General features: G+C 43.2%; 1 protein-coding gene across 1 annotated transcript; it reads right to left on the minus strand.

The window, feature by feature from the left end:
* Positions 1 to 248: 248 nt before the first annotated feature.
* LOC104025368 (urea transporter 2) lies at positions 249 to 7,782 on the minus strand. Its single transcript, XM_009483525.2, has 8 exons — positions 7,635 to 7,782; positions 6,728 to 6,917; positions 6,238 to 6,366; positions 4,385 to 4,577; positions 2,868 to 3,015; positions 2,123 to 2,257; positions 1,114 to 1,163; positions 249 to 425 (listed from the first exon to the last, which is right to left on the minus strand). Exons 1-8 carry the CDS (start codon positions 7,780 to 7,782, stop codon positions 249 to 251), a joined length of 1,170 nt encoding a protein of 389 aa, XP_009481800.2.
* Positions 7,783 to 14,733: the final 6,951 nt, after the last annotated feature.

Genomic DNA, 14,733 nt, shown 5'->3' on the forward strand with positions numbered 1-14,733 from the left:
AAGTGTCTTTTCAGGCATAAGTGCTTTCAAATCATTACAACCTGGTCTTAGGAAAGGTCCTTCCAGCACAGCATGGTCCTATCTAATCAGGATAGAACAAACGAATGTGGTTTAAAAAGTCTCTCCACTCAGAAGGTGACGATTTTTTTTTTTTGTCTTTTGACTTTGTAGCACACAAATCACGTTTATTGGGGAAACACCTTGCACTCTTGCCTTAAAATCTGCAAAGTATCTCTCTTCTTGGGTCTTCATACCTCACAGCAAGACCTCTGATGTTTCTTCATCTTCAGATAATAAGCTCGGTTGGCTTCTGGATAGGTGACTTTGGAGAGCGGTAGCTTGTAGATGGCAGAGTTGTTTGTGGTTATTAACAGGAAGGTCAGCGCAGACAAGCAAAAAGACCAGGTTCCTGATGGCACCCCAAACTGCAAAGAAAAATACAGAGCACCAATTTACTATGTGTCTTTTTTTCATTTGATCCCCCAGCCCTTGAACAAAACTCAGAGCCAGGCAGCTTGGAACAAGCTTTCTCAAGGAAGACTTGACTTGGTTTTGCATGGAGCCTCTCCCTGGGGTGGCAGGATTTCTTTATGAGATCTTGACATTGTGCATTAACCTGCAACATCTACCAGCTCTGGTGGGAAGGCTGCCTCCTCTTTGTACATCTGCAGTGGTCTTGGATGGAGATGAGAGGAGTGGATGCAGATGAGACAGGAGTGGGTACCAGATGCATTCAGCTTTTCCCTGGGCTGTTGTACTGGCTGCCTTTTGGCACTTGGGCAAAGCAATTAAACCAAATTTGAGGTTTCTTTACATATGCGGAGGGCACTTTTCTCAGTTGCTTCAGGCACAAAATATAGACATATAATTATCTCAGAGGTGTTGAGGGCTGAGCTGTGGAAGTTCATGCAAGCTCCGAGGATGAAAAGTGGTATGTGATGATTGTAAGTGGCCTGTTTCAGTGGGAACCACAGCAAACCCCTGGGCAGATAGTGTCCCCTCTCCCGGATCAGTTCTGCCTTTGAGTCTTGGTGTCTTGCTTGACAGGCCAGGAAAATATACAATGTTCAAATCTGCTGTTGGAAGCAAGACCTTAGCTGATACACTACTTACCACAGACAACATGTTAGTCACTGTTGCTCCCAGATAGGCACTGAAGAGTGCTGTGAAAAAGAAAGTTCCTGGTGAGTTCAGTTGCTCTAGGAGGAAACCAGCAAGGACGAACATCTCTCACACTGCCTTGGGTAGCTCAGCCAATATTTGTGATCATGCCTGGACAGCCCCCTCTTGAAGCTCTTTCCTTTGCACTGTGTCCCCTCCCACCCGGAGCTCATGAAAAGGGCAAAACAAAAAAAAAGAAATGGAGTGATGAAAAGTATGACTATAGAAACAGAGGCTTTTGAAAAGTGCAGTGATGTGGAAAGTATGTAGCTTGATGGATGGGGTTAAATAGGAAAATAACCTTTCCACCCCCATCTCTCCTGCCTCTAGGGCTAGAAGGTGGGTCAATGAGATACAAAGCTAAATCTTTTTTATATGAGCACTGAATGAGCAATAGTTTAACTCCCAGCTCACTGTGATATTGAAATTTCATATGGAATTGCCTTATAAATAATTCTTCAATCATTCTGCGTTGCCTAGCTCATGCCTTTGGTATCCATTTCAACAGACTGGGGAAACTGTGCTGTCTAACTCCAGGTGCAGACAGATCCTGAGCTCCAGTTTTCTCAAACTTTAGATATGTCCTTCTCCAAAGAAGGAATTTGAGCTAGTATCTATGATTGGAAAAACAAATATGATTCACCCACCAATGTCGAACAAACACAATTAAAGCCTCAAAACTAAGCATCTAATTTCAGAGGCCTTAGTTAATCAGCATCCACTGATCACATCTCTTGTTTTACACACAACTCTTGGCTGAAAGCGAAAGCCCTGCTTTTATTTTGTCAGGGTATGTTAGAGCAATGGCTCGAACATCCGGCTCCATCATTTGTCAGTCTCGCCTAAGTCCATCTGCTTGTCTAGAGGTGGCCATCTGGCTTCAGCCCACCTCCAGTATAAATGCATCTTGTCTCACTTCAAAAGGAAACATGGCAGTAGTGAAAATCCGCAGGGTACGTACCACAGGCCATTGCCAGCAAATGTGTCTGCCAGGTGAAAGCGTAGAACATGCCTCCGATCGCAGTGCATGAGAGGGAGCTGTTGTAGCCCCACAGGCCGGAGCGGATTTTGCTAAAAGGTGTTGCTAAGCTCAGTGCTGCAAAATAAGTCAAAGATGTGTCATTCCTTGGCCGAAGAGATAAAAGCAGCTAGAAATGGCACGGATTCAACTTTTTAGGGCTCTGGCCTGCCTAGGTACACCGAGTTCCTATTTGTAGTCATGTTGCTACGGTCTAAGACTAAAGCCTCTTTAATCTAATGCAATCAATTTCCCTGGTGCTGCCGAGCTGAATTTGGCCATACAATCTCAGCAGAAGATATATGAGTGAACGAGCGTACATGTGAACTCTAAATGCATCCCTGAGGCCTGCCCATTCAGACTGATGGCTATGGCTTTTATTAAGCTGCTCCTAAAACCATCAGAATATATACAGAAATGAAGTATTTCATGATAAGAATTCATTTCAGCCAGAAATACTCTCTCTTCTGAAGATTTCCACCATCATAAAATGAGGTAAGAGAATGGGGAAGTCAATCAAAAGAATTCTTAAAACAGAAGTGTATATATGTTTGTTTTTTTTTTTTTTTTCCAAACAGTCACTCTCCAATGGAAGAAACATTTGTGACTGTAAATGCTTCACTCATTGCAGTTCCTATTTTGTTCTCCATGCTTTTATATAAATCTGTGCCACAAGTCAAATCCTTACCTGCCAGCATCCCCACTGCTGATCCAATTGCTGCATGCAGACAAATGAGCGGAGAAGAGATAAATGAAGCAATTAGGAAAATTCCCCCAGTCCAGGGGTTATTGCAGCCATAAACCTGACCCACCCCGACTGGAATGGATTGCAGGAGCTGCAGGAATTTAAAAAAAAAAAAAAAGACAATTTGTTATTGGCTTTGTAATTTTTTTTTTTTTTTTTTTTAACCTATTTCTCTTGGCCAGGTTTGTGTTCGGCATTTGTTGGATGCAGTCTCTCTTTCTGGACTGTAAGTGGAAAGTCTGAACACTTCTCAGGAGGCAGCAGGGCATTTCCACAGGGTTTCCCCTTTGATGAAAATGAGACATGCCTTGTTCCCTAGCCATGAGATCCTCTGCCGGGTTTTTGCTCTAATATCAAAGGTAAATGTCTTTTGTGAAAGGGCTAGGAAGGATTTGCTCATCATCTTTACACGTGCTGCTGACTTGGCCGTCTTTACATGCTGTTACAGAGCATGACAGCAAATCTAGGAAATGGAAGTGTTCAGGTAGATGATGCCTTTGAGAAGATATTCGCCTCTGAGTGGGCGGATCTGAGGATGAAAAGGCCAATAATGGCTTGGTCAGAATTACAAGACTTTACTCAGGTAAGGCTATGTCCCTGATGTGTTTATATACCTGAAACTCCCTTGGGATTCACTAGGAATATGAATGAGAGTTGCTGGGTTGGTGGGACAGAGCCCAACTTGGTTACAGCTTAGAGATGGTTTTAAGATGCTTTTTGTCAAAAGTGTTGTGTTCCTCCATGCAGCACAGTCCATTTATGGTCCCCATAAAATTATGCACCATGGTAAACACTCTTTTAGAAAATGTCACTTGTATGGATTGCTATTTAGTGTCAATTAACTTCCTTTTCTTAATCACTCCCTGGGAACCCCTCAAAACAGTCCACTGAGCCTTAGGGGAAAGCTATTACTCTAGTATCTGTGTTGTTTACCATGCTATGCAGAATAATAATTTTTTTTTTTTTTTGAAAGGTCACACTTGAATACTAACTAAAAATACATGAACATGTGCCTGCACCCAAGTTTGTAACCATTCTTCCACAGTAATACCTGCTTGCTCATTTCTAATCAGAAAGATGCGATTTTTAAAAACACAGCACTCTACATGGAAAACTAAAATTAACCTCTGAGTTAACTGGTAGTCCCAGCACAACCTTATCTATGGGGCGCTGATCAGTATATGCACAGTAATGGGTAATTAGATTCTAGGGGCCCTTTGAAGATTATAATTTAGATCCAACTGTAAATGAAAGATACCAGATACCAAAAAGATTCTTATTTTCAAGCTATCAAAAATGTCAATTCCTAGAGTAAACCTTTATGTTTTGGATAATAGCTAATAAATTTTGTATAACTTTTGTATTGCCAGGCCGTAACGCAGAACGTAAAGGAAGATCGCATGATTCTAGAGTGGTTTTCTTTGTAAATGGAGAAGGCTGTTGTCTTTCGGGCATCCTACCATTGGCACTTCAGCATACGTCCAGGTGATGTTTGGTGTTGCTGTTGCAGGCTGAATGACAGTTGTAGGGAAGAAGAGGTTATAGGGTCCTGATGCAGCCAGGTAGAGGGTCAAGGCCAAGTTGAAAGGCAAGGACAAAACAGGCAGATCCCACTTACAGAAGACAGAGCCTAAAGCACTGGTGAAAACAGGGCTGAAAGAAGAACAAAATGGTCTCACTGGGAGCTTGTCGGCTGGGGAAAAAAAAAACAAACCAAACCACCCAACAAAAAAAACAACTGCAGGAAATTCACTCGATCTTTTTTTTTAAAAAAACTGTTTAATTTCCTCGGTCTTTCTGACAAAATCAGAGACATTCTAGGGTCACTTGGTAAATTTCCAGTTAGCAATGTGCAGATTCCTGTAATGTTATGCAATATACGGGGTGAATTTGGTGACCATGAAGGAGCCATGATCCCCCACTTGTGTGGAGGATCCAGTGATTTAATGGAGTTATTCCACAGCTCAGTCTCAGTGTTTACTTTTTTTTTTTTTAAAAGTACTTGAAGTGGACTGAGTTTAGGACACCCGTGCCAGTTCTGAGTGAACTGTGAAGGTGGCTGTGTGTCCTTGTTCAAGCTTATGGATCAGAAGTAAAGGCTGACATCAAAGTTGTGCTTATTAAAGTGAGTATAACACTACATGAGCTTCAGGCAGACAGGTGATATGCATGGTTTACCCATCTCCACCTAGACATCTGGGGGCAAAAGACCAGCTTTTAAAATTTTCTGTCCAAATACCTGGCAGATTATGGTGTCATATATGAATAAAGTATTATTATTATTAGTTGTTTGTTTTCATTAGCATCAACCATCATGTCTCGGAACCACTGAACGGCTTCTGTGCCTGGAGATGTAAATTTTCATGACATTTTTATATGGTGGCTTAAACAGATGAAACACTTGTGGTTGATGGTGGTAGGGAATGGTTAAAATAATGTTCCTCTTGAGATAAAAGTGAATTGATGCATTGCAGCAATATGGCTGACATTTAGGGCATTGGATTACATATGATCAGCCATTGATTTTCCTTTTCCCCATTGGGTTTATTTGTGATTATGTGGGTATTTTATTTGTTTTGGGATTACATTTAAGTTTAAAAGTGCAAATAATGATACAGATTTAGTAGCACGTATGTACCAGTTGTGTTTCTTCCCCATTGTAGTCTGTACAGTTGTCCTGGTTTCGGCTGGGATAGAGTTAATTTTCTTCCTAGCAGCAGGCACAGTGCTGTGGTTTGGATTTAGTAGGAGAAGAATGTTGATAACACAATGATGGTTTAGTTGTTGCTGAGTACTGCTTATGCCAGTCAAGGACTTTTCAGCTTCCCATGCTCTGCCAGGTACACAAGAAACTGGGAGGGGGCACAGCCAGAATAGTTGACCCAAACCGGCCAAAGGGCTATTCCATACCATATGACGTCATGTTCAGTATAGAAACTGGGGGGGGTTGGCCGGGGAGCTGCGATCGCTGCTCGGGAACTGGCTGGGTATCAGTCGGCGGGTGGTGAGCAATTGCATTGGGCATCACTTGCTTTGTATATTGTTATTATTATACTGTTACTATTATCATTACTATTTTACTTTATTTCAATTATTAAGCTGTTCTTATCTCACCCCAGGAGTGTTTCTCACTCTTACTCCTCTGATTCTCTCCCCCATCCCATCAGGACAGGGGCAGTGAGCGAGCGGCTGCGTGGTGCTGAGTTGCTGGCTGGGGCTAAACCACGACAACAGTGCATAAAAATACAAGAGCTCAGTCTTAGTGTGGGGACACTGGGACTGGAATAAGAAGCAGAGGAGCCATCAGACTTACCACGTCATGGACACCAGTGCTACCGGCAACAGAAGCCACCAGTAGTAGTCTCCCTTAGCAGAGAAGACGGCTATGAGCAATCCCACCAAGATCCCGTTATAGCCATACAGGCCTGCTGCAATGGCTGATCTGTGTAAAAGAAAACCATCTTGAAATCTTCTCCCCTGGAGGGTGCTTTGCTCGCATCACCCCCTCCCTCCCCATGCAGTTGTGACTCTGTGTGATGATGACCTGCCAAGGCTCATGCAACGACCTTCAATTTCACATGCTTGAGTCCCGTGTCCTTTCGGCCCCAGCTACCCCTTCTGCAGTTACATCCAGTGTCCCTTTGCATCAGATGCGGCTGGTGGGAACATCTGTCTGGTCCTACCAGACCGGATACATAGCCAGCAAAAGCTAGATACATGCTTTTCATCCATGTCGCTTGCTTAACACATCAGTCAGCATTGACGTGACAGTCTGGTTTTGAAGGGGAAAAAGATGGGCTTACCTGTCCTGACCCAGAATAAGTGCTGTTAAAGTTGAGACAACTGTTCCTAAACAGCCTGTGAGTGTCCACCATGGGTTCTGCACCAGGAGACCAGCAACTACAATAAGCCCACTGAGGGGATTGTTGACAAACATCACCTGGGATATCCCACGCAGCACCCAGTCAATAAACTGGATCATGAGAGGTTTATCTGGAAGAGATCAAATTAAATTAATAATAATAAAAAACCCCAAAGGGTGCAGATGATATCGATTCGGGATGGTGTTTTTGAAACTCGGGAAGAGTTTTGGCAGTGCAACTTGGCAGCACGACTGAAACAATGAATCAACAAGCCTGTAAAACCTGACTGGGATTTATTATGTTCTATACTGAAGTCTTACAGCTGGAAAACTGAGATGAACAGTGTGGTTCCCAGAGTCCCCTGTTATAAAGTACCGTGGACCAGTTTCATATGAACCGGCTAATTTATGATGTCTGTGCCTCAGATGGCAAATCGTGTGTGTATCCCACTGCTGATTTATTACGGGGACCAAACACACCTACCTATGTGTAATTTAACTTCACAGTGGCATTAGGCTTGACAGAAACTGCTCAGCTGAAAGGACAGGGAGCCTTATGAAGAATGGCAGAGCACAGAATAACCATCCCGGGTTATGTTCTGTGGGGCTAAATTCACTTTGTACATGACATGTTGGAGGTAAATGTCATCTCAGTCATCCTCAAGATTTAAGCAATATGTGGATCTCCGCACAAAGCTGATTTTTTCCTACAAAATGGAAATAAATCAGAGCAGAGGTAGTTTCTGTAATACTTCAACTTGAATCATGTTACTGAGGAGTTAGTTATTACTCCTTTGATGCAATTTTTCTTTGGAATCCCCTAATTAGTCATGATGAAGTAGCTTTACCTTTTAGCCAGGCTCCAAATTCCTTCATGTCTCCAGTGATGTACCCAACAGCTCTGCAGACTCTCTTCCCAGCTTTGGTCAGTGGATTCTGCTTTATTTGCTTTCTTTCCCCCTTGGTTTCTATCTTGACATCAACACTATTTTCCATGTTGATGTTCTGACCCTTTGGTAAAATTCAAGGGGAAAAAAAAAAAAAAAAGAGTTCGTTACAATGCCTCTTACTGATCCCTGTTTATTCTCTCTACCACATATTATTGCTCACCATGTGTTATTCTGGAGCCAGAAAGAGGAAAATCCTTACTCTGAACATGATTCTCACGTGTTCGTGAGCACATTCTCTTTTCATGTGCACTTGGGACCCTGCGCTGTCCTTCTGGAGTTTCATGCAGTCATGGATTTGAACACCAGAAGGAACCACTGAGCCTTGTGTCATAGTGGTATTTCACCTGATTTTAACACCCTGCTCAGCTATACCATGTTTTCTAGAAATCAAGAAGCTCTTGATTTAAAGGGTGACTTCCAGAAGAGCAAGACAGCATTAAGAGACACTGGCTTCACAGAAGTTAAAGCTTACCTCAAATAGAAATTGAGCACAGAAGTTGGTGGAAGTTGAACCACAATCTAGGAAGCTACTTCAATGATTAAGTTTCCCCTGCTGCTTAACCCATATATCCAGTTTGAATTTATCCGTCAGCCATCAATAATAGGTACCTAAAATTAGATTTATGGATCTCTATACAGTTACTGACTGGGATCAGCTCAACCTTTCTCATGAGCGTGGTCTTAGCTTGAGGGCTGTTCACGGTGCCTTACTCCATTACTCATGTGCATAGCTACACACTTTTTTTTTTCTGTGTTGAATTGTGCTTTTAGCTGCCCCATCTTTAGAAGTACCCAGCACCGATTTAAGAGCTTAAAGGTCAAAATCAGAGTGCTTGCTTTCTATTTGGCCTTAGTCATGTTGCCGCCTTCTCTCTGCCAGCTGCCCTGTAGGGTGTTACATGGTCTGCACTAGCCTTTGCTCTTCAGCGTAAGACAACATAGGTGACCACATATTTGGACCTGTAGTAAGAAATCCTCAGGGACTAATGGAAAGACTCTTATTAAATTTAGCAGGCACTATATCAAGACTTAAATAAAGTAGGGGAGCATTAGAGGCCGAACGGAGGTGTTTAGGTCTAAATAAGGTGTTTGGAGCATCCATGCAGGGCTGGGAGAGATGGGGTCCCCTATGGGAGACATGCCCTTCGGATTAGGAGCTGCTGGAATACCCTTTGGCACTTCATACAGCTCTAGACAGCTTCATTCAGGCACGTGGATCAGAGGCTTACACCTAACTGTAAACACTGGAGTTTAAAAAACAATGTCCTATAGCCAATTCCTTAATGGTTTAAGGGCCTATTCTCCATATGAAGTCAGCAAATTTAAAACAACCAAACCTTTCCCTGGAGCATATTCAGTTTCCTGAAGAGTAGGACTAATTCTTGGTAATTGTCAAGACAAAGAAAACACAAGACAAGGTATGTTGTTGAGTGAATACAGAACCAGAGCTGCTTCAGATCTCATGGGTGAGTAACAGCTTGTGCAAGAAGTAAAGAATTGTTGTGAGTTAATAGTCTAAATAACATGATACAAGCACGTAATTATTGAAGCTAGACCTTGACTCACTTGCAACTTCAGTAAAAGCCTTCTTGGCAACTGGGGAAGAGAATTCATACTTCAGAAATACAGGTGCTGAGTACTTAAGCTAAAGCAGCCTCACCCCTGGGCATTACGCTTGCAGAGCCAGACGTGTGATTAAGCAGCTCTGAGTCTTTGTGGGGGAACGGCTGGTTAATGTAGATCCTGGCTAATTTCTTACTGTACGCTATTGGAAGGCTGATGGTGACATTTCAGGAAGTAGTAAATGTTTGTGCAAATAATAAATAGCCATTTTCTGCCTTCTGGAATGGCCCTGTTAATGCAAGGATAGGCTCCACATGAAAGAGCGTGAAGACAGGACCAGTATGTAGAAGACTGTTGAATTTGACTTTGTGTAGGACATGAAGGCAAGGAGCTTAACTAGAGGAGGAAGAAAAGAAAAGGATGAGAGTGTTGCTAGGGATGGTGTCTTGGTGCTGGAAGGCTTTTTCCTGGCTCAGTTATAATTCATTACCTTGATTCATTAACCTTCGCTTTTCTCATATTTTATTCTGAAATAATGGAATAAGTGAATTGGATGCACTTTCAGTTAAATCAAAATTTCCAGCCAAGATAAATGCTCTTCATTTGGTGAAAGTACATTTACATTTTCAATTTAAAGAATCTTCCTCTTTATGTAACTTAGGCTTTCTCTGCTGCTAATCTATGAAGTCAAGGGCTGTTGGATTTGCATTTGCAGAATGGTGTTGTGTGTCCCGTGCTAGCATGCCCAAAATGTTTCCCTGCATGCTGAGTGAGGAACTGTTTCCACTGCAGGAGTCTGGACACGTTCTGCAACGTGGGATGTAACATGCATGTGAGGTGTCAGAGTCACTGTCTGGCCCACTCACATGGTGGGGTAGAAAGCGGGTCAAGCTGGAAGCCCTAATTCATCAAAACTTTGAGTTGCTTTGCCATAGGAAGGCACTTAAGCGCATACTTAACTTCCCAGTGAAGCAACGTGAATTCAGTGTTTTGCTGAATCAGGACCAGAATGAATGGGAAAGGACTTCTCCTGTAGTGAGTACCCGAGTGGAGTTTCATTTCTTTCTCATGCAAGGTAATTTTTACCCTGAGACACATAATAATTACATGTTCTAAACCCCTGTGAGATGTGAAGCCTTTTACTGGCTGTTGAGGTTATTTGGGAGTGCATGGGCTGTGCTGCTGGCACGGCGGCTGCGTAAGGCAGTGCTGCACAGTGCGAGTCTGAGACCGGAGAACTCCTTTGCTCTGGGTTTTCCTGGGCAGAATTGAAGTCATCCCGATGCACTTGGCACGGCAAAAAGACCAGGTGACCAGGTGAGTCACTTCCACCAAGCTGGCTTGAACTTCACCCCGATGAAGGCTGCGTCAATGCCCTGCATACCTGTTCTTCCAGAATATTCAAAATCACAGCGATTAGGGGGTGATCATGGGTACCTTCTGGCCAGCAGTGCCAATCAAACTCATGTTCGTTATGTCCTTGTCTATTAAGTCATGTGACTCTACAGAGGGATCTTTGGTTCATCTTTCCTATCAGCTTATATATGCTGAAGAGAAGGAAATCATTATGAAACACCCTGTCACCTGCAGAGCAGCCCCGTATGTAATGTGTAGGCTGAGAGTGAGCACCCTTGGTTTCAGGTGGGGTCTTGATGACAGATGCAACCCCATTGGCTTCACTGCCGCCCCAAATCACATCCTGTGCTCTGTGTGAGGGCTGCCTCCTGTGTGCGGTGGTTTGGCTATCACCGCAGCCCTGAGGCTTGTCCCATCTGTCCAGAAACATGGAGCATGGAGAACTTGCACTACTTCTACTTAGTTGTCCAAAGAAAGTATAAAGGAGCAGTGAACCACTTGGAAACAGGCAGCAGCATAGAATTTTTTGGGCATTTTTAATAATTTTTGACATTGTAAGAAGCAGTAGCTGCCATATATGCTCAGATTAATGATTTGCTAACACATTACCTTGTTTTAGGGAATAGGCAATAGCAGCTATTTAAGAAAGGACAGAAGACAAACGGCACCTCATCCCAGAATAATGGAGATGCTCAGACAATTTTAAGACAGTGATGTCTGAATTTTAATTCAAGCTGAAGTGTGCATGTTCTGACAGGGATTGCATGAAGGCCAGTCTACAGCGGGTCTTTTGAAGACTTGCTATTGAAGTTACGTTAACATGCGGTTTTCAGTCAAAGTGGGCTTTTTTTTTTTTTAGTGCACGAAGGAAGGAAGTGGAAATAATTGTGAAAGAACTGTTCTGCTGGAACAGGCTGCTTGGCTTCTGCAGGGGGGCAGGATTTAAGAAATTTTTTTTTATTCCTTATTTCTATTAGTCTGGGATAGTGTTTTTTGATCTCAGATGCTTAACTAAAGACTGTTTAAGTCCTGCTGTCAGACACGCAGCTTGAAGTGCACTGCCTGGTCTCATGGACGCATTGGAGAGGTTGTCCGGACAAGCGTTTGGTAGGAAATGCAGTGCGGGCTCCCGATGCTGGTGTGTGTAACTGGTGTGGTACAGGAGCAGCAGCAGGACCCAGGCAGAGCAAGTCGGAATGTGATTTTCATCTCTGTGGTGCAAGGACTGATCTGTGCTCTGCTGCAAGTGCAGAGGAACTATTTAAAACTATTTTCCCATGGCGTACCATGGAAAGTGAGGGTTAGATGTCGGGCACTGCTGTTTTTTCCCAGTGATTCCAGATGTTTGCTACCTCTCCTTGCCTAGATATCTTTGTGCTGTTGGATAATACCTCTCTGCCACCCTTGCTAAGAATGCTCATGTAAGCAAGAAAGAAAGTTTTGCAGCTAAAAGTATCTAAATACTTTTGTATCGGCTATGAAAAGGAACCCGTGAGAATAGAAAAAAAAAAAAAAAAGTTTCTCTTGCATGAAAATGAAATCATTCCAGGGCCAAGAAGCTAATCTATTGTTTTTTTTTATCGTCATCTTTTCAGAGTTAATGAATGTCCTGTAGCAAAGCACTGATGTTATGCAACTTCATGTCTCCCTAAATCAATACCTCTTCCACTTGCGTACACTTCGTCCGTGTCATGCCATACCTACGGCATGTCAGTAATGCCTTGTTAAAGCTGCAGCGAAGCAGACTCGGGGCTGGTGCCGCACTCCTGCAACGTCTGGCCTGCAAATAGCTTTTTATTCACGTGCTGCAATGGAGACAAGCCCGGTCACACATTCATTCTGTGCTATGCGTGGTAAGAGTGATGCTGTGCTTGCAGCTGGGAGAGGAAGAGAGGCTAATTGTTTTAATGCTCCCAGGTAACAGTTATTTCCAAGCTAGTGCCTTGTGTCGCTAGGTGTTGGGCTTTTATCTCTGAAAATGCAGCAAAGTTGTCTAGTACTTTCTCTTCTTTCTGGAATTTTCCTCCCTCCCTGATAAAATTCAAGTTATTCTCTAAATCGAGAGGATTTAAATTACCGTGTGGTATTTGTTTGTCCAAGGAACTGCCACTGCACAATTACAGCCATTGTATCTTGCATTCTCTGAATTGTTGCTGTGAAGCGTGCGGGCAGCCAAGCTCTGCGTGCAGCGTGTTTTTAGAGGAATTCCTGCATCCAAGTACAATAGGAGGAAAGGGCCAGATTCTCAGCAGCTCTGATTCCAGCGTAGCCTGTGTAATGTTACCAGGGGTTCAGTAAAGCTGGGTAAGTGTAGTGTTGTGTTATGTATAGGAACACACGCATGCACAAGCACACTCCCCAAAACAGAGATTATAATGCACTTGACCCTCACTGAAAAAATAAAAAAACCTTTCAGGTTTTCCCATAGAAGATACATTTCAAAGCATTAGTTGAAAAGAAAGCTCATCCCTCAGATTCAAATATTCATTAAGCCCATTCGCAATTCAGTTTACAGAGATCTGTCTCTCGGGGACAGAGAAATCCAGCAATACTATCACATTAACTGCATATTATTACTATCTGGGCATTTTTCATTTTGCAGAATAGAAAAGCAGTAAAAGGAGATGTTAAAGAGTTCGAGTTTGTTGGGTGGGGGTTTTTTGTGGTGTTTTTTTTTCCTTTTCTTTCTCAAAGGTTCAGCCAACTGGGCTAAGTAATACTAATAAATCCTCACCCTGCTAGAAAATCCTCAGTAATTGAAATTCTTGTGACATTCCCCAACCTCTGTGCTCCTCTTGAGCCTCAGCTGCTCCCACTGTTCAAATGCTGTTTGTTAGGTGTGTTGGGGGAGAAGGAAGATCCAGGTGAGTTACTCAGTCAATAACAGGGTGCGTGTTTATTGCTGTGCATTAAAAGGAACGAACAGAGCGCTCTTACCTCTCCGATGAGTTCAGGGGTAGCTGTTGCTTTGCTGGCTAGGACAGAAGGAAAGCAGGGCTAAGACAGTGGGGAAAAAGAAAATGTCCCACCAGCTTATATAGGCTAGCGTGGCTCCTGTCCTGCTATTACTAATTAGTTTGTTTCTCCTCCCACTTGGTGAGCTCCAAGCAAATGTTAAGAAGGTTCCCCCTTGAATTCTCCACCTTTCCTCTTGCTCAGTCCTTGGTCTCTTGCCAACAGCCTCTCCAAATGTCCTCTTCACTGCTGCTTTTTTTTCTGTTGTTTTGGTTTTTAACTAACTCTCCTTTAACTCTGTCCTTTCTCCTCCTCCACCACTTAAAAGGACTCAAGGCTTCAAAGAGGGCTCTTGATATACCTGCGCTCGGCCTCTCCGGCGTTATTCTCCTCATCCAAGACAGCTCAGCATCCTTCCCTCTCAAAACACTGACCTGGGAGTGTGCACCACAGCGTGTCGTGTTCAGCAGCCTGTCGAGTTTTCCTGTTTCTGGGTAGTTTTTGGAGGCACTGCTCTGTTAACACACCAGAGTGAAGGACCTGGTGACCTTCCATTGTTTAATTGCTTTTTATCAGTTATTTGAGAAATTCAAGGGGTATTTTTCCTTCTTGTTTTAACCTGGCCTCCCTGGCTTGCTGGAGGAATCTGGAATATCAGAAGTGTGGCATATTTGAGAGGTTTATAAGGCTGTGAAAGGCAGTCAAGAGGCTGGAGAGGGAAGTTTTGAGAGTGAATTATGGAAGAAAGGGCAGAGAAAAAGCTAGCCAACTTAAGGAACCTGCTAGGCTAATTTAAACTACAGTTTCATTCACTTTAGGACTCTTACTGTGATGGCTTAGAGAAGCAACCCTGCAACTTCACCTGAGTGCTGGAGCGTACCATAGAATGTTTCGTTGTTGAACCAGAACCCATCTAGCTTTATGACTTTGCTTCCTCCAGCCCTGTGGAAACAGCCTCAGCATCTACATGAGCTGGAGTGATGTTATTCTCGCTGTGTTCATTCCCAGGGTGCCTGTCTTTTGCTGGAGATGTTTTTAACAGGAGGCTGCATTCTTTTTTTCCTTGCTAAGAGTAGCGTTTCTGATAGCGGTCATCAGCTTAGCATTGCTGCATGAGCAAGAC

Source organism: Pelecanus crispus, chromosome Z, assembly GCF_030463565.1.
Source record: "Pelecanus crispus isolate bPelCri1 chromosome Z, bPelCri1.pri, whole genome shotgun sequence".
NCBI classification, from domain to species: domain Eukaryota; kingdom Metazoa; phylum Chordata; class Aves; order Pelecaniformes; family Pelecanidae; genus Pelecanus; species Pelecanus crispus.